This window comes from Mesoplodon mirus (genome assembly GCF_964341445.2).
Source record: "Mesoplodon mirus genome assembly, chromosome: 13".
NCBI lineage: Eukaryota > Metazoa > Chordata > Mammalia > Artiodactyla > Ziphiidae > Mesoplodon > Mesoplodon mirus.
In genome coordinates this window covers 13,100,070-13,126,564 of record NC_138989.1, presented here as the reverse complement: position 1 = coordinate 13,126,564, position 26,495 = coordinate 13,100,070, and the positions used below count along the sequence as shown (strand labels likewise).

The 26,495-nt window shown below is 37.1% G+C and overlaps 1 protein-coding gene across 3 annotated transcripts in view; it reads right to left on the bottom strand.

Moving 5' to 3' along the window:
- MED13L (mediator complex subunit 13L) overlaps nt 1-26,495 on the bottom strand; it is a 290,942-nt gene that overhangs the window by 59,669 nt on the left and 204,778 nt on the right. For all 3 annotated transcript variants that reach the window (XM_082641500.1, XM_082641499.1, XM_082641501.1), the window contains exon 5: nt 872-1,017. In XM_082641500.1, the coding sequence (XP_082497626.1) occupies nt 872-1,017 (146 nt within the window). The remainder of the gene's footprint in view (nt 1-871; nt 1,018-26,495) is intronic.

Below are 26,495 nucleotides of genomic sequence, written 5' to 3'. Positions count from 1 at the left end.
TATAACATTTACAAAGAGTTATTCATAGGGGCTTCCCTGGTGGTGCAGTGGTTGGGAGTATGCCTGCCGATGCAGGGGACACGGGTTCGTGCCCTGGTCCGGGAAGATCCCACATGCTGCGGAGCGGCTGGGCCTGTGGGTCATGGCCGCTGAGCCTGCGCGTCCGGAGCCTGTGCTCCGCGACGGGAGAGGCCACAACAGTGAGAGGCCCACGTACCGCCAAAACAAAAAAGAGTTATTCATAGAAAAGTATGAATTCCAAACACAAAACCAAAGCTTTAGAATGCACAGCTAGAGAAAAAGGGACATAGCATTATTTTGGTGATATCTAGGTGATTAGTTGAGAACTAATAAAAATATGAATGTAAGTTAAATTACAACCAAATGCCTACAAACAATGTAGTCTATAATTAAAAGAAATAAGATATTAATATCAATGAAACTACATACTATACAACTCTAGAAATTTGATTTTGGTTGAAATTTCAAATAGTACAAAGTTTAACAGTAATTTTCTGTAAGTCATTACATTCCTAAAACCATGGGACAATGAAAACCTTTAATTTATAATATTTGTCAATTACTCATTGGATTATATTTTTCAAATACTTATTAATCCTCTTGATATAAAGGAAATTCTCCACATTTTATTCCTCAATACACATAAGACCATGTTGTATGTGAGAAGCTTTTAGTAAAAAACTAGCAAGCTATTATCACTTACTTGTGGTCTTCTCTTCTTCAGAAATCGATCCTTATTGCTTAGCTTAACTATTCAAGACAGTATCTCATTCTGTAAAACCTTACTGGGAAAGGTGGCTATCCACTTGGTGGGGAGGGGTGGAGAGCAGGGACATCATCTTTTACTTACCTTGAAATGGTGCAGGTGAAGACTGAGCCATGTGTATATGCTCCTCATTGATCAAATAAATTGGCTGGTGTTGGGCAATCTCCACACTGGTGCATACATTACTTTCCCCATGAAGAAAGAATGTGAAAGCACAGGACAAATGCTCACTAAAATAGAAAAAATGAGAAACTCAGCTCTACATTTTCGTAGGAAACAGATGCTAGCGACAGGAACTACAAATGTGACACAGCTTTACTTTATTACCATCCAGCAAAGCCTGCCCCTGATGATATTAATAAGCACAAACTTTTAGTTGACTATGGACAAATAACAATAACTTGACAAACTAAATAAAAAATGCCAGATAAATAGAAAAATTAGTTATGTTCCACTCTGAAATTGAAAGCTATTGTGCAGAATGCTTTCTGTTTCCTTTGCATAAAGTCTCCTATGCCAACTATAAACTCCTAAGGACAGAAGAAGAATCATAACATTTTTCTACCTTCTCATGTATTACTATCTGAACTGCCTTTTAAATGGCTCTAGAACAATGACAAAAGAGTTCTGCATATGTTTGGTATGACATAACAATAAGATCAAATTTACAAGCTTACAATGTTACAGTAAGGTTAAAATTACTGATCTAAAAACAGCAATCAACAACCCTGCTGTATGTAAATTCCCCATACACAACTGATAAGGTAATATGAGCCTCTAAATAGGCTGGTAATCTATTATATTTAATTTTTACAATTTACCTCGATCACAAAATTTTATTAAAGCATTCCATTTTCCACACAGTTAGCTAAAAATTGATAAAAATGATGTGTCTTGGAGAAAAATAATTTCAAAATTAATATAGTGGCACATTCTTTCAAAGTTGTTAACTTTGGCCCTAAGCCACCCATAACATCTCCATTTCTCAAGACAGCTTATAAGAACATTTGCCTGATGAACCAAAATCACTGTATTCCAGGCAACCACCATTTAAAAACTCATCTCCAACATTTCCTTCTTTTCAAAAGTTCTCTAAAATATTATAAAGTGTACTTTGAGTACTACTCAAAAAATTAAAATTTTAAGTATAAAATTATAATGCTTTACAGAAAAATGAAATAAAAATGATAAAATTTTCACTCTATCCCACAGTGAAGCATATATATTCTTCCTTGACAAGTATGTTGAGATGATCTGAGAAAATTTTGTATTTTACTAGAATGTGAAGCTTTGTCAATAGGAAACACCTCGTCTTGATATTTGGGTATTTAGCACAACAGAGTATCTTTTTTAAAAATTAATTAATTAATTGATTGATTGATTTTTGGCTGTGTTGGGTCTTCGTTTCTGTGCGAGGGCTTTCTCTAGTTGCGGTGAGTGGAGGCCACTCTTCATTGTGGTGCGCGGGCCTCTCACTGTCGTGGCCTCTCTTGTTGCGGAGCACAGGCTCCAGATGTGCAGGCTCAGTAGTTGTGGCTCACAGGCCCAGTTGCTCCGCAGCATGTGGGATCTTCCCAGACCAGGGCTCGAACCCGTGTCCCCTGCATTGGCAGGTGGATTCTCAACCACTGCACCACCAGGGAAGCCCCACAACAGAGTATCTTAATCTTAAGATAGCAACTACAATTTTGTTAAGAATTTTGAAAAATTTAAACATCTCCTTAACACCATACATCTAAGTTTCAAGTTCACAAAGAGGAACAATGCATGTAAGTTAAATGTATATAAGTATAAAGCAGTATCAATAGTAAAAACGTGCTGTCCTTTATTTATGGAAATGACCCTGAAAACATATCATCCTCCATGCACAACATGATGCCAGGCCCATAAGAACACCAAAATACAGATGAACTGATTGTGGATTTGTAATTTTCCATTTGTAAAATTCAGCGGAGGAGCTGGAGCTGACTTATCCCTATTGTGCCTACTATCCCATGTAGTCATCAGAATATTTATAAGACAACTGGTTAGAGTTACAGATACTGAGTACAGCCCAGAGTGTGTTCTCATTCCACTGAACACAAATGCAACCAACATTTAACCAACCAGTAAGTGAGGAGAATGGTGCAAGAAGCCTGAAGTGACAACAAATAAAACAGGATCCTTGTCCTCAAGGAGCATATAAACTAACAAAAGATTGATATAAATGCATATTAACAAAATAAAGCCAAGCACAAATACAGAAATAGAAAAACCAAAATGCCACGGGAAGGCTAAAGGATACTAATTTTTTCAATTTGGAAGATCCAAATGCTTCAAGAAGATGAAATCAAATGAAAGGCTGATTTCAGTGTAGAGAGAAAAGAAAGAGAGGAAATATGAGGCAAGGAGTAGATGCAGTGAGAACAGGATATAGCTTAGAAATTCTAAAAGGAGGAGAGACATGACATGATGGGAAAGGAGTTTGGAAAAGAAGTCAGAGGTCACCCTTGAGACAACCAAAATTCTTGCATGTAAAATATAGCAGGGAGCCGATTTAAGGTTTGGTTTTTAAAAGTCAGCTAAGTCTAAAGAATCGTGATAAAAACCTCAGAATAGCATTCATCTGAATTTGTTATGTCCCAAAAGACACAGAGAAGCACAAATGAAAAGGTAGGAAGTGAATCAATGGCCTATTTTTTTACATTGATAACTTTAAAAACAAAACATGTTTTTTAAAAGAGAAAAACTACACAAGAAAAAGAGCAAGTTATGGGTGAAATATAACAGAAGCCACCAGTAAGTATAAAATGTTTGGTATGTTACTTCGCTGTTCTGATCATAGTTTCCTCATATGTAAAATCAGCTGCTGGCACAAACTGCTGGGCCCCCCAGAAGTAATAATTCAGAAGGTCCAGGATGGGCCCGAAGAAGCTACATTTTTACCAAGTTCTCAGTGATGCTGCTGCTGCTACTCCTAGCCCAAGGACCACACTTTGAGAATCACTGAACTTTATGGTACATAAATCTTTTTCCAGCTATAAAATTTATTTTTCTCTAATATTACATGAAACAAGAGGGCAAGGAGGACAACTCTGACACTAGAGAGTAGAATTCTCCTGAAGTATACACTTAAAAACCTAATAATTTTGGTTGCCTTTGGGGAATGAAGTGGCATGACTCCAGGATAGAGAAAGAATTCACAATATTCTTTTATACTTTTTGCATGTGGGGCCATGTGTCACACAGAAGTAATGGAGGCAAGATCTGAAGGAAGCCCCTGCCTCTCATCTTGTGCAGTGGGCTTGCTGGCCCAACTAGAGGAATCCACAGTGTTTCATCTCGCCATTTGGCTCTTAGTTGAAGTCTACTGAGATCATCTTTGATTTTGATTGTTATCCAGCATATAGGATATGTAATCAGCAAGCCATCAATATCTTTATCCATGTCATTGCTAAAAACGGTGAATAAGACTATACTGAGGAAAGAATCCTGTGTCATTTTATGAGGTAATTCCCAAGTTGCAAATTCTCCCAAGTGCTGCCACACATTTACTATTTCTTGTCTACAAAGGACAATCTAAAAGATTAATATGTCAAATGTCTTTATAAAATGCAGATACACAACAACTACCATATTACCCTGACCTAGAAACCTGCCTAAAAGTAAAATTCAGGTAGTATGATAGAAGTCAACCCCCTTAATTTACAGATGAGAAAACAAGGATAAAAACGGTGGCTTGCAAATGCCATTCTTAGAAACACAGCTGGAATTAGACTTGAAATTTAGTGATCTTTCCCCTAGCTAGATTGTCTATAAATGAGAATACTAATTTCTATCTCTACCAACTTATATTTTTAAATAGGTAAATGAGATCAGAATTGTGAATGAACACTGAAAACAAGTTCATTGATTACAATGAACTTTGTAACATTTATTACAAAGTTAGGAGGTAAAACTTATTACAAGCTTCATACATGTTCTTGCTTCTTCTCACCCATTACCCACTTTTACCTGAACCTTTAACCACTCAACTCCATCTATTTCATACACTCTCATCATCTGAAAATTGAAAAGGGCTTTAGAGATGATCAGGCTCAACCCCTTTCTAATGCGGGGGAAGGCAAATCTGTGCCCAAAGTTACACAATAGTTTAGAGCACAGTTGGAATAAGAATTCAGGTCCCCCTCTTAACATGGTGTTCACAGTGCATTCATGATGTTTCTACCTTCGATGTTTCTACCTTAGGTCAATGCTACCTTCGCCCTGTATAATATATTCCATCATCAGCATGACCACATACTTTGTAACTTAAGTCACTCCCTGCATCATTTCTATTAACCCCCTACTGCCACAGACCAGAAGGTACTATTCAAATGAATACACACTGTAATTTCACCCTAACTAAAGTTGGAGCCTAGCCCCTGTTCTTTTAGGGTGCTCCACTTAACAAATATTCCAACGTTCTCAGCTCCGTTTATTCTCCCCTCTTTACTCAGTAAATAAGGTCTGATGTAGGCAATTCTTCATTTAACCTCCTTTTTGCCTTAAACATGTATGTAGTTACACTTACCTCACTCTTCCCCAGAGTCCTAGAGGATTACAGATTTCCTTTTCTCTGTAAAAGTACTCCCATTCTCATTCCCTGCCACTCCTGAGTGGTCTTTATTTCTACCTCTTTACTTGCTCTTCACTTGAGCATGTTACTCCTTTAGGGCTCCTTTATCTTTCTCCCTCTATTGACTAAGATCAAATAATCAACATGTAAATAAAATGATTAGTATAATAGTATTAATACTAATATCACTGAATAACCTGTCTATAAATAACTTTTGTGTTATAGAAGAAATTAAAAAGGAAAAAGAAATAAATAATAAATATACTAAGATATAAAATAACGGGAGCGTTATTTTAAAAAGGAATAGGTCAGAGAAAAACTTTTCTGAAAGAAGGGGGAGCATTTAAACTGAGGTGTGAATATTAAGAAAACTATATGTGCAAAGATATTGAATTAGAGATATTTCCTTTTAAAAGGAAATATTTCCTTTAAAAGGAAAGGAAATTTTAAAAAGGAAAAATTTAAAGCATTTATTCTTTTTTTTTTTTTTCGTACGCGGGCCTCTCACTGTTGTGGCCTCTCCCGTTGCAGAGCACAGGCTCCGGATTCGCAGGCTCAGCGGCATGGCTCACGGGCCCAGCTGCTCTGTGGCATGTGGGATCTTCCCGGACCGGGGCACGAACCCATGTCCCCTGTATCGGCAGGCGGACTCTCAACCACTGCACCACCAGGGAAGCCCCAAAGCATTTATTCTTTAAAAAATTTTTTATTAGAGTATAGTTGATTAAAAAAGGAAATTTTAAAAAATTTAAAAACATTTTAATGGCTGCATCATTGTGAAAATGAAGACAACTGTAAGATGAATTTGGAAATACAGATATAATTTGTTCCCTCTCTGTCTATCAAAAAGATAAAGGTCATCAGAATGGCTGAAAAATAATAAATCCATCTATATACTGCTTACACAAGACATACAAAATCAAACCACACCAAAAAAAAAAAAAAAAAAAGAGTAGAAAATGATATTCCAGGTAAATCCAAATAAAGCTGGTATAGAAATAGCAATAAACAAAATATTTTTAAAACTTAGGTTCATCATTACAGAATAATAAACAGAGGAATCCAATAAGAAATTTAAACAATCCTGAGTGTGTAAGTACACAGTCATATGGTATGCAACATAACTTAGAAATATATAAAGAAAAAAATGGTAGAATTACAAGGAGAAACTTATAAATCTTTGATAAATATTTTAACACACTTATCTCAGTATTTAATAAGCAAATTATTCAGAATACCAAAAAAAAGACAAAAATATACTAACTTAAATATATATGTTGGCTTTCAAGAAATAATCTATTCTCTTTCCAAGGACACATGGAAGATGTACAAGAAAGGACTGGGAACTAGGATACAAGACAAGTCCTAAATTTCAAAGAACTGATATCACACAGACTATACACTCTTTAATCACAGTGCAATTTAGTTAGAAATCAACAGTTTAAAAAATAAAGGTTAAAGTAAAATCCCTTTGTTTGGAAACTTGAATATGCACTCCTTAAATAAATCCTGGGTTACAGAGGAAATCACAATGGAAATCAAAAAATGTTTAAAACTGAATGACAACAAAAGTAATACATGTCAAAATCTGAGAGATACAGTGCTTTGAGAGTAATTTATATCCTTATATGCCTAAAAGGAAGTCTTAAAATAAGTGAGATAAGCTTTCAAATCAAGAAGTTGGATGGGGAGACAACAAAAAACAGTCAACTCAATGGAAATAGAAGGATGAAAATAATGACAAAAACACAAAAACTTAGGCGGGGGGAGGAGAAGAGAGGCAATAGAAATGATTAACAAAATCAAAACTTGGACTTCCCTGGTGGTGCAGTGGTTAAGAATCTGCCTGCCAGTGCAGGGGACACAGGTTTGAGCCCTGGTCCAGGAAGATCCCACATGCTGTGGAGCAACTAAGCCCATGTGCCACAATTACTGAGCCTGCGCTCTAGAGCCCACGAGCCACAACTACTGAGCCTGCGCTCTAGAGCCCACGAGCCACAACTACTGGGCCCGTGCGCCTAGAGCCTGTGCTCCTCAACAAGAGAAGCCACCACAATGAGAAGCCCATGCACTGCAACGAAGAGTAGCCCTCGCTCCCTGCAACTAGAGAAAGCCCACGTGCAGCAACGAAGACCCAACGCAGCCAGAGATAAAATAATTTAAAAAAAGAAATGTATCCTTTATTAAAAAAACAAAATCAAAACGTGTTCTTTGAGCACATTAAAAGAAAACAAACCACTAAGCCAACTGATTCGAGGAAGGGAAGGAGGGAAGATGCCTATGCAAGGAGGGAGGGTCACCATCAAACAATCCTGAAAACCAAAAAGAGGAAGTAACCTGAGGCACTGACCACTGGGCACCAAGACTGGACACTTACTGCAAATGCCTTTTTGTTGTTGTTGTTCATGCTCTTCTTTTGTCTAGAATAAACTTCCCCTCTCCTTCATCTAATTCCTACTCATCTCTTTCAAGAAATCATCTTTAAAGCCCCAGAATAGGCAAAATGCTCCCAAACTACTCTGTATATATATCTCAGTCAAAGCACCTCAGTGTTCTTAAGTTTTATGTCTAGTCCGTCTGACTAAGTTTTGTGAGGACAAAAATCGTGTTTTATCTATCATTTTGGACCCCCATACTTAGCATGGTGCTTGGACTGGGTAGATGCTGCATTAATCACTTACTTGAGTTTGTGATACTTTGTACCTTTCCTCTAAAATTTTCTGGCATTTTATTTGGAGACTGTGAAATAACCATGGAATTCTGAGTCATGAGACAGGGAAGAATATGAGGGGGAAAAAAAGCTGTGATATTCCAGCCAAGAATTTATTAGGGGAAACCTACCCCTAGTCTTGAGAATTTCTGACAATTCCTCTGTCTGTTCTTCCAGAGGGAACCTGCTTGGGGGATATCACTGACAGCTATGGAGTAGAATATGGTATGACTCTCTTTGGGACCCAAGATAGTTTATATTCTCTGAACTAGAAAGGAGACTAGCACAGAATAAATAAGGACTAACCATACAGATCAACAGGGTATTCTCTTCTGTAAATGCCATTGAGGAATTCTGTTCCTTTACTCTGTCTATTATCTACTCTAAGTAGTATGGCCAAATCAGTCCTCCTAAAACATTTATTATCAAAATCTATACTACTAAATCAATCCCATGTCATAGTTCCCACTGCCCAGAGGGAAAAAACTACACACCCTTCATATCAGGCAAGGCCTTCTAGACTCTGGTACAACCCACTTTTTTTTTTTTAACGTAGTATTTAAAACCTTACTTCCATGTATAAACTCTCAGTGACAGCCAGTTTGGAATGGTTAATACTCTGTGCATATCCCACTTACATTCCTATAACTCCACACAATTTCCTACTCCTTCCTTCTCCTTAAATCCCATCTTTCAAAGTCCAATATCACTTCTACTTTCTCCATAGAGCCTTCTCATATAAAGCTCTTTTCACACAGACCTCTTCATTCTGTGCTACCAAGAGTATTTTATTTACCCTTGTTTGGGACCCATACTTTCAAAAGAACTCATTTAATTAACAAGTATTTACCAAGCACACCTACCAATCTTGTACCAAACACTCTGCTGGACTTAGACATGTAGAAATAAACAAGACCAGAATCAGCCCTTGGGTATTTTATAGTTTCTTAAGCAAAGTACCTAAAAACTTTAAAAGGTAGCAAGACCCCAGAGACTTTCAAAGGGGTAGAAATACGAAGATTAAGACATTCTGGTTACCCTCAATTAAAATTGTGTACTTTAATATTAAATCTCAAAAAAGGGGACCTCATCATATAATTACAATATCTTATATTGGTTTGTACCCTATGCAATCTTAAAGAATTAACAGTTTATAGAAGGAATGAAATGAACCCATGGGAATGAGGAGAGGTCTAGCAAAAAAACCAAAACAAAACAAACTTTCCTATTATTTATAAAATATCATATATTCCATCTTAGTGTTATAATTGATTCAAATTCTATCTTCTCAGGGGTCCAGTAAGTAAAATTAAACTATATTTCAAGAAAGCCGGTTTCAATCTATCTTCCAGTGTCATCTCTTGCTACATTAATTCATACATCCAGTGGTTCCATCATCCAATTTGTTTCCTTCATAAGCCTTTGTCATAATTTGCAAGTATTTATTTTGATGGTCTCCCCCACCATAATGTAAGCCCCCTGAAAGGAGGAACCATGTCTGTCCCACTGCCCTCTGTATCCTCAGCACCTAGACATATAACACTTAATAGTCACTTGAATGGATGAATGCAGTTTTAGTCATAACCAAAGACTAAATGACTTTTCTTTAGCGAGTTCCATCATGAAGAGAACAAGAACAGTTGATGTGCACAATGAATATTTTTAAAGTGGGAAGATTAATTATTATTAATAGAAGGAGGCAAATGTAATTTCCAATGAGAGAAAAAAGGGAACTTTAAATACTGTTTACTTAGGAAACACAAGGGGGGTTGGTGTGGGTTGCATCTGTGTAGTTGGGAAAGGATTTGCAAAAATGTAAAAAAGGAAGTACTGTCTTCCAAATCATTTTATTCTCTTACAATACTCTAAATCTTAAGAACAATTTTTTTTTTTTACTTCTTACACTGAGTTTTCAGAATTCAAGTATTACATGTGCTTTCAAAATGCATTATGAATATTAATAAACTCCTGTTCTTTTCACAGTGTAAAAGTGTTTTGGTAACAGATTCACAATGCAGAATGCATTTAGATAATTTCATCTAAATGCTTTCTGTGTTATGAAATTATTATCTTAGAATTTTCCAAGTTGTCATTAACCCAATCTCTTGCAAGAAGTAATTTGCCTCACTCTATACATCCTCATTTGGGAATATTTTGCTAATGTTACTTTATCATTTTCTTTCCTTAAAAATATACCATTTACTTTGTCAGCCTTCACAAAGACTACGTTGAGATCCTTTGCTCACTGGCACACTGACCTTTCTCTTACTGGACAGGCCTTAACTTTCACCTCCTTTTTAAAAGATGGTGACATTATATAATATTCAAATAAGAGTTGATTAAATTATTTTATAAAATCCTGAGATGCTCTCACTATTTCAGATATCTTTCTTTTAAATCAGAAGTTAAACCTGATTACAAAGGCAATGAAAATGTCCAGGAGAGTTAATGGCACATAATTTTTTTTTTTAATGAGAGAGTACTTGCATTATAACTGTTAAATTATCATTACAACTCTATGAATAGTCACCCTTCTAAGAAAGTTACCAGTTACATTGTTTCAATACAAAATTGCCTCAGTGAACAATTTTTCTTCATGTATATAGGTATACACATATGTAATACAACACATATGTATATATTTATAAATATACACACACATGCAATATAATATATATAAGAGAAATTAAATCAGCAAGCTCTACGACTGATCCTTTCTACCCTTCCAACCTCAAAGCTAAGTCGGTCCTCCTCAGCACTAAATCCGGCACTGTGGTGGTGCATGAATTCTTCCCCATCACAAGGGTACTGTTCCTGGCACTGTAGTGGTAACAGAGCAGCAACACCTCTTGCATTAATGCAAAAACAATGCTCTAGTGGCCTAAAGGACTTAATGTTTCTCCCTGGGTATCTCACTTACTAGAAGCAAATGACAGTGTGGAGGCTCTGACTCAGTATATCTTTGATCCAAAGGCAGGAAGAGTGTGAGGGTTCCCACCCTGATGGTACAAACTATATAATTTTCAAGATGCCAAAATAGACATAGGAGCTGCTCTAGTCAGTGATGTGTGCTTGGAAATCAGAAGCTGATATACACAATATTTGAGGAGACTTATGAAAGTCATCTTATTAAAATCTCTCTTGAGGTTTACTAAACTAGGCCAGGTTATCTAGTCTCAGTCTCTGGATAACCCTTTGAAAATTCAATGGGAGACTGCCTGGCAGAGAATACAGATTAAAGTGACATTTATATTAGGTAACTCATAACCATTAAAGTACTTTTACTGCTCACTTTAAGACGTCCTTGGATTCTTTTTTTTTTTTTAAGTATAAAACAAAACCTTTAATCTATTTTTTGGTTACTTTAAAAGACAGTAACAACTTTGGGGGGTAGGGGTGGGGGGTAGAGTAGTGGAAGGGTATAGGGAACCACATACATTTTTCTACCATTTTCTCATGAAGTACTAATTAGGCATTATATATCGCTAAGAACAAAAAAGGATCAACTGACACTAAAATAGCTAAGATTTTATATATATGCCTGAGAGCATAAACTAGCCTTTCTCTGTCACTCCTTACTGCTAAACTGAAATGCTATATCTTCCCAAACTACAAAATACATTTGTATAGTACATCTTAAAATCAGTGACTGTCGGGGCTTCCCTGGTGGCGCAGTGGTTGAGAGTCCGCCTGCCGATGCAGGGGACACAGGTTCGTGCCCCAGTCTGGGAAGATCCCACATGCCACGGAGTGGCTGGGCCCGTGAGCCATGGCCGCTGAGCCTGCGCGACCGGAGCCTGTGCTCCGCAACGGGAGAGGCCACAACAGTGAGAGGCCCGCGTACCTCAAAAAATAAAAATAAAAAATCAGTGACTGTTTACTTGGTATTTTACACAAATGTCCAACGACCATGACAGATTCTGCTGCTGGAGGAGGAGCCTGAGTGACAGACATGGTGGAGCTCTTGCCAGCTTGAAAGAAACATAGGGACAGACCTCTGACATCTGTCTAGATTCCCACAAGCAGCTCACAGTGGGAGAAATAACCTGCCAAAAAGCATAAAGCAGATGGGAATTCCACTATGCTGCCATTCATCAGGTGAACAACAGCAAGTAGGACTTTACCTATGTGGTCAAATGAAAAAACAGAGACAAAAATAGAAAGAAAACCTGTTAACAAATAAGTGCTAGGTATATAGCCTTTTTGCTTTCATAGACTGTTATTTTTCCATACTCCATTACTATAGTTTCCATCACGTATGAGTATCAACCCTTATTATTTTTTCTTGCCTCATTTTATTTATTATATGTAAACTACCTTAAATACTTCTAGAACAATATGAGGCAGGTAAAAGAGGGAAGGATCCATGTTGAGATTTTCTTTCTGTCTCATACCCTAATTCTACTCCATAACATGTTACCAAAAAGCCTGAACGAACTTTTTGGCCAAACCAATATTTAAGGAACTGATAGTGTTACAGTTATGTTATAGTATGTATTTAAAGAGAGCTAATACATAAAGAAACAGTACAACAACAAAATTACTTTATGTCTCTATTTACAGTGATGGTTCTAGCTATATTTTTAAGACACTGTCTACAATAAAGCAGGAAGAACATCTAACTTTTTATATTGCTCTATTTCAGATCTAGCAGCTGACACTCAATGTAGCTTGGCAAGTTCTTTAAAGGCTTTCCAACATTTGGCATTAGCCTACCAGAGAGCAGGGCCTTTTATATTCAGCTTTGCTGCAAAATGTCTCACTCACCAGTACTCAAAGGAGGTCACAGTTTTCCCAGCAAAAGGAAAATAAAATTGGAGCTGACACTTATTTGGTAGAACGCTGTTATCAGCAAGTATTTATCTTCCATACTCTTCCCATGCCACAGGCCTACACCAGAAGCTAGTTTTTTGTCTTCTTTATTCAAAACACAGTGCAGCCTTTAATCATCAGCACTGCCTGCAATCCCAACTCCCCTATCCCTATTATAAGAAAAATAAATCTGTTGGTTAAGATGAACAAAAATAAACATAAGATGCTTCTATACTTTTCTTATAGTGTACTTAAAACTATGAAGTCAAAGATAGCTACAGGTTTAGCAATATGTTAAACAAATTCTGAACAGAATTAACTTTGATTCTTAATGGTTAAAAGCAATTTCTCCTAATGAGGTAAAATTCAGCTGAGGATATAAAAGAAAAAGTAGATACTGGAACTAACGGAGTCATTAGTTGCTATAAATAAGGATGGCATTAGCATCTCATTTAAGAGATCAACAGAATACACAAGATCCTTCAGGTGATGGATGCAGCACCTAAAGAGTTGGTGTATACCCCAGAGACACCCAATAAAAACTCACTCTTCAAACTATTCTAATATATACAGTTGTTACATCAACACTTATTTAATGATAATGACATACAATCAGCATCTGGTCATTACCAAAAATATGAATGCTTTAAATTATGGATGTTTGATTTTTTTTTTTTTTTTTTGCGAGCACCAATTTGCAAAAGGTTTCGAGGAAAAAAAATTCTGACAGAGAATCTCCTTTCATCATCAAGAATCAGTAGCTTAGCCACCTTTCAGACAGTTTAGAAGTTTTTTAAAAGATAATTTCAGGGGGAAAAAAAAGCTCTGAAGAAAACAGAATAGATGCTGTGTTTAAGAGTGGCAGTGGAGGGAAGCAGGGGAGAAGAGATGACACATAAGACGGGAGGCAGTGGTGGGTACAGAAGGCGTCTTCTCTGAGGAAGAGCAAACGAGAAGTCAGCCCTGGTGAGACCTCAGAGAGAGGAGTTTAGGTAGAGGGCACATACGAAAGCCAGAAGTACAGGAACAAGCTTAATATGTTTGGGGAACAGAATGGTCACTGTGTTTGAAAGCTCATAAATAGGAAGGAGACAGGTACAAAATGAGATCAAAGAGGTGAGCAGGGGTTGGATCATGTAAACCTTTCAACAATGAGATAGGCCTTGAATTTTATTCTAAATACACTGACAAACCCTGCAGGATTTTAAAGCAAAGGAATTACCATGGTCTCATTTATACTCTGAAAGGATCACCTTTAGTTACTCTCTCAATAATTCATTATGAAGGAGTAAAGAGTAGAAGCAGGAAGACCAGCTAGAAGGCTAGCTTGGAAGCCCAAGTGAGAGAAAAACACGGCTTAGAGTAGGTTGGGTAGCAGTGAAGACTAAGGGACATGGGTTCGAAATGTATTTCAAAAAGAGAGCTGACAGGACATGCAGACAAACACACTATGAAGGAAGTCGAACACATTAGTAAGGAAAGAGGTAAGGGTGACATATCATACTTGGAAGATGTTAACTTAGAGATGGTAGTTAAAGCTAAGGGGATAAGTCAGAGCACACAGGTCTGAGTCTGAAAGACTCCAGATATAGAAAAATGATACAACTCAACCTCTGTTGGTTCTTTAAAGAGATGGAGGGGGGGAAATGCAACCGTGTTTTCAGTAAGCCAGTACGTGAAGCCTATCTTTTAATGATCTTTCTCCAAACAATAGGTAAAGAGAGAAAATAAAGTTACGGTATATTTTTATTCGTTTCTGTGACAGAAACTCCCCCACCCTCCACCCCCATGTGCTGACTTCCATCTGATATTCAACGAATTTAATTGAATCAGACGAACCCATTCAGATTTTCTCCTTTCAAAATCATCTTTTTAAAAAGTAGAATTCTTTAAGTTTAGAAATAAAATTAACTGAAAACAAATAATGAAGTTATAAAATACTATTCGAATCAAATTATCATCTGAATACCAGTTTTTCTAATTAGTAATCACACCTACAACTCTGATTAATATCACAATCTTAACAATAAATGAATCAATCATACAATTTATTTTACATTAAATTCAGAGATTTTCACTTAAAATAATTTTCCCCTTTCATAATGCTAATAAAGTTGATGGAGAAATGTGTTAGTCATTGCTTTTCTATGAATCAGGCTGGGTCATCCACTCAAAACACCAGACTCCAAAAGATCTACCACTTTCTCACTGAATGACTCTGACAAAGTCATTTACTAACTTTAAACATACATCAGGACTGGAAACTACCCAAACTCCCATCAGTAGCAGAAGAGATAAACAAACTGGGGTATATTCACACAATGGAAAACTATACAGCAATCAGAATAAGTGAACTACAACTACACACAACAACCTGAATAACTAGCACAACCAACGTTGAACAAGAGAAGACAGAAATAAAAAATATATACGTAGGATTCTATTTATATGAAAAGTAAAAACAAATTAAACTAAACTAAACTGTTAGAATAGTGCTCATGCTTGGGAGGGGAGAGGCAGTGACTTGTAAGTAGAATGAGGGAGGTTTTCGGGGTGCTGGTAATATTCTATTTCTTGATATGAGTGCAGATTATATAAATGTGCTCAATTTGGAAAAACTCATTGAGCTTTATACATTATACTGTATATTATACTTCAATAAAAAGTTATACACATGAAATATGACAGAAATATAGCAAAATGTAAACATTCTGGACCTCATGAGGTTAAACGAGTTGTAAAAGCATGAGTATTTATCTTACTCACTATGATAAACAGAATAATGGTTTCCCAAATATGCCTGTGTCCTAATCTCCAGAACCTGTGAATATGTTATGCTAAACAGCAATGGGGAATTAAGGTGCTAATCAAATAACCTTAAAATAGGGAGATTATCCTGGATTATGAAGTGAGCCCAATGTAATTACAAGAGTCATTAATTTAATTTAATTTATTGTTTAATAATAATTTTATTTATTTAATTTATTTAAAAATATTTTAAAATAATTTATTTAAATAAATTTATTTAATTGTGCAAGAAGGAGGCAGAAGAGTCAATGTCAGAGCTGCAGAATGTCAGAAAGACCCAACTAGCCACTGCTGGCTTTGACAACAGAAGGGAGCCACAAGCCAAGGAATGTGGGCAGCCTTTAGAAGCTGGAAAATGCAAAGAAACAGATTTGCCCCTAGAGTGTCCAAGAAGGAATGCAACCCTGCCAACATCTTGATTTTAGCCTGGTGAGGCCCATTTCAGACTTCTGATTTCCAGAACTGAAAAGATAATACATTTGTAAAGGGAGCTAATGATCTACTCTGCTCCAGCTCTATGCTAGTCAGAGAATGCTTAGAGTGTTTGGTTTAATTCTGGATGCCACACTTTAAAAGGGTATTATGCAAACGGGAACACACTCAAAAGAAAATGACCAAAAGAACTTAAAGCCACCCAACATGACAACAATTGAAGGAAGTGGAGATAGCTAACCAAGAGACAAGACAACTTAGGGAAGAGACAAAAACAATCGTGCACGAGCCACACTCCAGTCGCCCATGTTATGAAAACTATTTTGCTCAGCGTGGTAGTTTACAATCACTGTTGCAACAGTATGTGCTGTCCTCAACTGTGGCAAATATTTTACACACTGATCAAAATGTGGCAACACACCGGTCAAAACTTCATGGAATACTAGAGAACACAGGCACACTGGCCAAGCACCACTGATGTAGACACTACAGAAAAATAGATTTCAATTCAGTATAAAGACTTTCTAACTGGGTTGTTTAAATAAAAAATGGGCTTACAAGAAGGGTAATATATTTGCTGTACCTGAAGGTGTGACGAAGGAAACTCAAGAGTACTGAAAAGGGAAAGGGACAGGATGACCTTTAATGGTGCCTTTGATCCTGAGATTCTAATGATTCCACATTTCGATTCTCAGATAAGTTGTGCCTATTTTAAAATATCCCATATGGACTGATTACTCAGAAGCAAATAGAATACTGAAAGGCAAAACACATCAAATTATAAAGGGAAGATGTACTGAGACAGAGTAAAGAGAAGTATCTTGAAGACACTATCCTTGAAACTTGAAATGTATATTGCTAGTAAAGCCACAAATACATGAATTTTTTTTTAATTAAAAAAATTTTTTAAATTTATTTTTGGCTGTGTTGGGTCTTCGTTGCTGCACGTGGGCTTTCTCTAGTGGCAGCGAGAGGGGGCTACTCTTCAGTGCGGTGCGTGGGCTTCTCATTGCGATGGCTTCTTTTCTTGCACACAGCACGGGCTCTAGGCCCGTGGACTTCAGTAGTTGCGGCACATGGGATCAGTAGCTGTGGCTCATGGGCTCTAGAGCACAGACTCAGTAGTTGTGGCGCATGGGCTTAGTTGTGGCGCAGCATGTGGGATCTTCCTGGACCAGAGATCGAACCTGTGTCCCCTGCATTGGCAGGTGGATTCTTAACCACTGTGCCACCAGGGGAGTCCTTTCATTAATTTTTTAATTGAAGTACAGTTGACTTACAATGTTGTGTTAGTTTCAGATGTACAGCAAAGTGGTGGTTATATATATTTCTTTTTCAGATTCTTCTCCATTATAGGTTATTATAAGATATTGAATGTAGTATAGTCCCCTGTGCTGTACATTAGGTCCTTGTTGTTTATCTATTTCATATATAGTAGTATGTATACGTTAACCCCAAACTCCTAATTTATCCCTATAAATTCTTAAATCTAGTCTGCCAAACGAAACTTTTCTGCTCTCCTTTTGTTACCAGGATTACTTTTTGAAAGCAGAGCTTACATGAATACCTATTTATAAAAGCAGCAATATAACAGAGGTGAATAAACACAAATTTACTCTCCCTGGAAAGAAGACATGAGACTGATCTGATAGCCTTCAAGAACAGCATCCTGTCAGACTGAAGTATCAGCCTGTGAGTTAGAATGAGAAAAATCAGTATTGTTGAATAGAAAAAGTTATAAAAAGAAGAAAACATTCACTGGGTATGGTGCCGTTACACTGTTTACCCTCAAAAGCTGAAGTCTCAATTCAATTCTCTCATGGATAAAGGGTTGTATTTACCCACTGTTAGCCCATGTTCATCTTGAATAATGTACTCACAGAACATAAACTTTTAAATTCCTTATTCAGTAACATTTAACTTCTGTGCCCGGGGTCATCATTGGTAAGAGTTCTTAGAAATATTCTTTCTCTGGAGATATTTTCAGCTACCCTGGAAGAACTACCATCTTAAAACCAATGGATGGGGCTTCCCTGGTGGCGCAGTGGTTAAGAATTCACCTGCCAAGGCAGGGGACACGGGTTCAAGCCCTGGTCCGGGAAGATCCCACATACCGCAGAGCAACTAAGCCCGTGTGCCACAACTACTGAGCCTGCACTCTAGAGCCCACGAGCCACAACTACTGAGCCTGCGCTCTAGAGCCCGCCAGCCACAACTACTGAAGCCCATGTGCCTAGAGCCCGTGCTCCACAATGAGTAGCCCCCGCTCACCGCAACTAGAGAAAGCCCATGCACAGCAGCAAGGACCCAAGGCAGCCAAAAATAAATAAATTAATTTAAAAAACAAGACTCAATGTATGGTTCCATCCCTCTATCCCATTTAATCATTATACACTGAATCCCCTCTGCATCAGTTAAGCATACAATAGAGTGCAGTACATAAAACCACAATAAGCAATACAGAAAAAAGCCATGAAAATGTATTAATTTATTCTACGCAATACACTTGTAATTCTTCCACTTTCAGTCAAGATCACAGTACAGTTTAATAGTCTGGTTCAGGGACCAATTAATCCTTTTATATTTAAATCAATCACTGACTCCTCTCCGAATAATTTAGCTTCTACATGCTGCCTCCCATTTGATGTCTTTGGGGAAAAAGCACAGTTAACACTTATGTGGCATGTTAATCATGTTTAGTAATAGAAAAAGAAATGCATTATCAGAGAAATCTCTTACAGAAAGTAAAACATGCTCTACAACGTGTTATCATAATCAGTATGTGTTGTCATTTTCTTAAGTAAAACAGGGAAGTTAAACCTGGAGCTAAGAATGTACCCTTCATCTGCCTTTTTGCAGTATGCCAAATGCATGTATCTATTTATTTTTATTTTTTTCTATCTATGTATTTTCATTATGTATAAAATATATATCCAGGAATAAAGCCACTCTATACAACCCCTCCCCCCAACTGCTGTCAGATTCCTCCCCCCCATCCCAACCAAAAGCAGAATGACTTGATGATGCTCAAACAATGGGAAACGGGAAAAGTAACAGGAAAGCATGTATTTTATTCAAACTGGCCTGTGTTTGGCACCTTGCCACAAAGCTGTGTCCTTTTCCTCGAATAACTCTGAAGCCTAATTAATAGCATTAATTCAATGCAATAGTCATGTGTTGTCTAAAGATCCTTACCACTGCGTGTAAAGCAGTTGTTCATGTTTAAGAATATTTTCCCTAAATAAATGTGTCAAGAAAGCATTAAGAGTTCATGTGATTTAGAATGCTACTTCTTACTCTGACCAACAGCATGAGAAGGAGGTGCTCCTTTTTGTTCCTGGATCTTATTCACCACAATAATAAGTCAATTTTGTATTCTAGTGGCCACACCATGGATTACAAATGTGGGGTTTAGTTTCAGAAGTTTCAAAGCAAATGTAAGCACTTTTCAAACAGTCCATAAGTGAGTATTTTCAAAAATTTTTAACTGATTAACTCTGGATGTAAATCCAGCACTGAAAAAAGTGGTGTCTGTATCCTGGCATAACCCAAATGCACTGCTGACTCAGGAGCTCTGCCAGTTCAAACAGTTCCAAAGGGAGGGAAGCACACAGTGAATGTTAGCTCTGTGTTCACTTCACACCAACACAGAGAAATCGAATGGCAACAGTTTAAGATCAGGTCTATAATACTAGTAGGAAGAATAATTTAAAAAGAGGCCATGATATAGGCAGTAATCTGAACTCATAAGAGCACACAGCATCTAAGGAAAGAAATTCAGGGCTTCCCAGGTGGCACAGTGGTTGAGAGTCCGCCTGCCAATGCAGGGGACACAGGTTCGTGCCCCGGTCCAGGAAGATCCCACATGCCGCAGAGCGGCTGGGCCCATGAGCCATGGCCGCTGAGCCTGCGCGTCCGGAGCCTGTGCTCCGCAACGGGAGAGGCCACAACAGTGAGAGGCCCGCGTACCGCAAAAATAAATAAATAAATAAATAAATAAATAAATAAATAAATAAATAAATAAATAAATAAATAAAAGAAATTCAAAAGCCTGACTACATTAATTGTCACACTGAAGAAATATTTCTCTGGTGTGTGAACTGTGACAGCCTCTGAGAATCTGTTTGACAACTATGACCCACAAATAATCATCAGGTGGAAAAATAGTGAGTGTCATTTCTCTCTAATCCCTAGAATAGTCATATCAAAGAAACATTTAGAAAGAACACAAGCCTTTTGTCTTTTTTCTTCTCAGAATAGAACACTACTAATCGAGATTAAACAAATGAACCAAAGCTTATCATCAAAAATCATCTTGTCCCTAGAATATGAAGTCACACCAGCTAACAAGCTACCATCAGCAGGATGTGTCTGCCTTGTGTTGAGTTCATGGTGGTTGGGATTCATTCACACTCCTCAGTCTAGTTTCCCCTTGCTAAGCAAGAATTAAAAGTGCTACAAATAGACAAGGAGATGGTAAGAGACCATACAGATCACTAAAAAAACAAATCCCAGGCGTTAAATGCAAGGGGGAAAAAAGTCTCCTGCATGTGTTTGGGTAAAATGCACTCTTACTGTATTTCAGCGACTGTACATCTCAGATGGTGAATCCCAAGGGGTAAAACGTTACATGCTTTCTGGATTCAGTTTAGGATAGTTCAAAAGAAGATCATAAAATGCTAGACAGTCTTTTTGAACCCTGGTGTATCTTTCCTTTCTCTTCTCGATCTCTAATCTAGCTCTCCTAAATCTGGGCCCAGATGGCACTGACGTCCCCGGGCTGAGGCAGCAGATGAAAACCTTACCACGTCCCCAGAGTGCTCCTCTCTCAGGGTCAGCCCCCATCTGAGCTGCTCTACACAATTCCCTCCTATCATCCTGGCAGCAGAGGCTGCACAGCTTCTAGATGGGGATCTCAGGTACCTCTTCTTTTCTTTAAAAAAATTTTTATACTAATTATTATTATTATTTAATATTTATTTATTTTTGGCTGCATTGGGTCTTCGTTGCTGCGTACAGCCTTTCTCTAGTTGCAGCGAGCGGGGGCTGCTCTTCTTTGCGGTGCCCGAGCTTCTCATTGCGGCAGCTTCTCTTGTTGTGGAGCACAGGCTCTAGGTGCGCAGGCTTCAGTAGTTGTGGCTCATGGGCTCTAGAGTGCAGGCTCAGTAGTTGTGGCGCACGGGCTTAGCTGCTCCACGGCATGTGGGATCTTCCCGGACCAGGGCTTGAACCCATGTCCCCGGCACTGACAGGCGGATTCTTAACCACTGCGCCACCAGGGAAGTCCCTCAGGTACTTTCTTAAGAGCCCCCGACATGGTAGGTTCTCTCTTCTTTTACTAGGTTGTGTGTACCTGCGACTACCTTGTATCTATGGACAGTAAGTATTGAAAACTATAGTGTGACACAAAGTATGAGGCACAGCATATTTGGTGCTCTTCTATAAATCTTACATTGAACATAATTTGATCAACATCAAGACACCAGACTGTCAAATAAATAACCCAGTAAGCATTATGATTACCAAAGACGATCCAATTTAGAGTTACTATTATATTAGCACTCATCTTCAGACAAGTTACAAGTAAAAAGGGAAAAGAAGCATATTAATGCAACAAAAATTATTAATTCACAAAGTTTTTAAGCAGCCTTTCAAAATCATCAATAACAAGACGTAGTAGGTAATAAATAAAAATTAGGTGAATAAATGGTGATATTTCTAAGTCAACATATAAAAGTTACTCTGGAAGAGACGAATGCTTAAAAAAGGAAAAACAGGTTTATAAAAACATCTTAGTTGTAAAGCTAATATTAAAATTCAATCATTATTCTCTACATATTCTTTAATATACCATGTCTAAATCAAAATATGATAGGCTGGCTTATAGTTACTCACACAAGGGAAAGAATTCTTGATTCTTCTCTTATTTTAAAAAGTTGAATCAGTTAATTTTAAATAGTCATTGGTTAAAAAAAAAAAACTGAACACAAACACATTGAGTATCTATTTGAAAGGCACTGGAATGCCCCTCCACTGACTCATTTAAAAAAAAAAAAATCACAAAAGAAATAGTTAATACTGTGATGTAAAATCCAGAGCCAAATGGAGGTAAATAATTCTACCTCCCAAAATAATAGTTGGAATGGCCATTTAAAAGAAATTTTGTATATGTAATGCATTTATCTTATATTCCGTTATCTTCTTTGTTAAATGGAATTAATTCAACATTCAAATATAACTCCAACAGTACTTTATATATATTAGAATATTTTAACAATTAATATATATGTAGTAACACGTGAAAATATAATTAAATATACCTGTTCAATTCATAAGGAAATTTGTTTTTTAGGAATCTATACTACTTATTTTTTTATTTTTACAACTTTATTGAAGTATAATTGATCTACAATGTTGTGTTAACTTCTGCTCTACAGCAAAGTGACTCAGCTATAAATATATATATTCTTTTTCATATTCTTTTCCATTATGGTTTATCATATATATTGAATATAGTTCCCTGTGCTGTACAGTAGGACCTTGTTATTTATCCATCCTATATATACTAGTTTGCATCTGCTAATCCCAAGCTCCCAAATCTTCCCTCCCAACCCTCCCCTCCCCTCGTCCCATGGCAACCACAAGTCTGTTCTCTATGTCTGTGAGTCTGTTTCATAGATATGTTCATTTGTGTTATATTTTAGATTCCACATATAAGTGATATCTCATATGGTACTTGTCTTTCTCTTTCATAAGGAAATTTTTAATAGCAGGGAAAATCAGCAGAGTATTTCTTTTTCATTTCCACCTGTGTACAGTGAATTAAATTTTTTTTTTTTTTTTTTTTTTTTTTGGCAGTACGTGGGCCTCTCCCTTTTGTGGTCTCTCCCGTTGCGGAGCACAGGCTCCGGACGCGCAGGCTCAGCGGCCATGGCTCACGGGCCCAGCCGCTCTGCGGCATGTGGGATCTTCCCGGACCGGGGCATGAACCCATGTCCCCTGCATCGGCAGGTGGACTCTCAACCACTGCGCCACCAGGGAAGCCCTAAATTTTCTTTTTAAAAAGAAAAAAGAAAATGCTTTCCTTTCCTCAGCACACAAGTAGGACATCCACCCTTACTGACAAGGACATAAAAAAATAAAGACAAAAATATCGAGCTAGCTGTTTTACAGGTTTATAGAAAAATGCTGTTGATAGTGGGAAAAAACTACTGCTTTCATTTTATTTGATAAGTGGGTTCCCTTTATCCAACAAATCTGCCTAGGTTAGCTACATGGTACAAGTGACATGTTCTTGATAGTCGATATAACTTAAGGTAAAATAATGTCAGTGATTAAAAACACAGAATGAAAGAAACTAGATTAAGATAATGGGGAAACAGAAGCTGACAGTAACACTATCCAGAGAGAGCTCAAGGATATTCTCCAGGGTCTCCTAGTGAGACCTAGGGATCTTTACTAGTAGTTCCTGTCCCACTCCACCCTCTAGCAAAGTCCTCGTGATCAAACCCCAGTCCTCAATACTGGAACTCTTCCCCTTGCCCTTCTATCTGAATAACCTGTACATTGTACCTGAGACACTAAAAGGTTAAATAAAGGTAGGGTTCCAGTCTTCCCTCTTGCTTTCTCTTTCAATAGTATGGAAAGGCTAGATGGTGTTAAGAAAAAGGGAAGTTTAACTACAACATTTATGGAATGTGTTTTTATTCAGGTTAGTTTTTATTTGGTTTTATGAAAAACCTACAGTAACAGCTGTGCTTACAAAGAAATGTTACTTTTAATTGTTCCACTTAAAAACCCATTTACTACTATCTGAAAAATCTGGGGACAAAAATGTGGAAGAGAATAAATAAATCCCTCACTATCACTAGTCACAAAGGGGAACAGGCACTGATACCTACTCAGGGAACCAAGAGTAGAAATGGTCGTGGGGGCAGCTCCTCAGAAACCAATGGGCTGAATGAGGGGTGGGAACCCAACACCCACCCTGCCAATTCCTTCCCAGCACTTGAAACTGGGATAGAAAGAGTGAGTTCTCTTCTCTCCAGTAGATCGCACCTATTAGAACCCATAACCCTGATATCTGTATGTGATCATTTCAGGAAAGGGGCATGGGGTGGGGTGTGTGATGAGATATAGGGAAAGGAGAAGGGAGTCAAAGCATTAAAAGGCTAGTGCAGTACCCCAGAGTGCAGTGATGAAAATTTAAGATTAGAACATGACAGTGAAAATGAAAAGGAAATACATTTTATAGGTAGACAAACCAAGAAGTATAACCTTGTGATACCATAATGGGTACATTCTTCAACTGGTAATGTTTAAGACATAAACTAATTTATAAATCGGAATGAAGCTTCGTCTTTTTAAATATCCAGAAAAATTATTTTTCTGCAGAAAAATGAGCTAAGTTATCCACGTCTTACCTGCAGTCTTTTCTTATGCCTTTTAACTGGGAGGTGGGGCAGTGCATCAAGTTACAGACAGCCATTACTATTATTGATTTCTATTTTTTAAATCTCTCTGTTTTTAAGTAATTTTTTAAAGGAGGAGACAATGATACTTACATTGTCTCTACTTAACCTTGTTCCCAAGGAAACAGCTTAAGTCTCAAAATCAGAACCTGCATAATTGTTTACTACAAAGGAAGTATGCTACAATGAGGCACTGCCCTTTAGCAGAATGAAAATGACCAGCTTGGGTTTTGCCTTAATATCAAACAGAAGTCTCTGATTTTCATATAGAGACCAATACTTTCTACTAAGCATATGCTGACAGGAATAGGTTACATTACTTAACATGTTCTCAAGTGCGGAATGTTACTATTTTCAGTGGCATTCTATTCTAGATTAAAACAAAGATGTAACTGAAACCATCTTTATTTTTAGATACTAGGGACCGCCTCTTGGAAGAAACTCAGCTTTGAAGTCATTCTGTTAAAAGTGGAGATAACTGCTCATAAACCATCATAGATGAACATATTTCCCATGACCAAATAGCTTGAGATTAAAATGATTTAAATTTTTTAAATTTTATACATTTTATATTAGTAAAAGAACCCAACAACAATTAAGCATAAATCTTCTTGAATATACTACATAATTTCTAATAATATAACTGTGAATCTCCTACCTTTTATAAGCAGCCCTTTTCTAGAGAAAGCATTTAATATTTTGGCATAGCCAAAGAAAGAGTGATACATGAATCATTTGCAGACTTAGGAAAAAGTAAATGAAATACAGAGAATTCTCTTCCATAATTACAGTCAAAACCTCTATACTTCTAAATAAATGTTTTCTTGTTAAAGATTTAGAAATATTTAAACCAGGCAGTTCTAACATAACTGGTATTGAGTCTAAAAATGTACCATTGCATGGACATTTTATTTTGCCCAAAATATACAAATGGTAAAGGAAGCCTGGTTAACTCAAAACTTAGCCTCATTTATCACTATACTTCAACAAACTAAAATAAACATTAAGAAAACACCTGGGAGACAGAACCTTACAGAAAGTGCACCCATCCAGGGCCCTTCCACATGGGGAGAAATGGTTCTTGGAGCATAATAATGATATGATTTCAGATGTGACAACCGAGACTCATGATGATGGTCCCACATCCTCCGGGAACTATTAAATATATTCCAAATATTCTGATTACAAAGACAGAGAATTAGGGAACATATTTGAGAGATTTACATTAAAAAGAGGAAAATGCAAAAGGAATTTTGAGAGAGCGAGAGAAAAAAGAGAGCGAGAGAGAGATAAAGAGAAAGAGAGAGGGAAAGAAAAAGGGGAAAGGAAGAAAGGAGAGAACAGAAAAAAAAAGAAAAAAGGAAATCCCTGGAGAATAAAATTCTAGGACAGGATTTTTCAAACAGTTGGGGTCATGAAACCAGTTTAGTGAATTTCAACCAATATCTTTTAACTAAATAGAACAGAATAAAATAGAATAGAAAACATAACAGAATTTCAGACTTGTTTTCAAGAAAGCGAGAGAGAGACACAAACACATGTACGCTAGTTGCAATGTAAGATTCATTTCTTTGAATGCAGTTAAGAATAATTTAAAAGTTCTTTGAAAGATCAAATATTGTGGTAAACCTCAATTTAATATCCCCAAAACATGAAGATTTTTCATTATACTGGCCTTTGAAAATGCTGTTAAAGCCCCAAACCATAATTCACAGCTAGATTCTTCTAGGTATAACTCCATGAAAGTTAAAATTCTGACTCTGAGAGTTCAATTAACTCCTTCATGATACAAGACATAGCACTGCTTTTCTAATACTGGTACCCTAGCAAGCCAGGACAGTATATGCACTCAGAAAATAATTGAGAACATGCACGAAG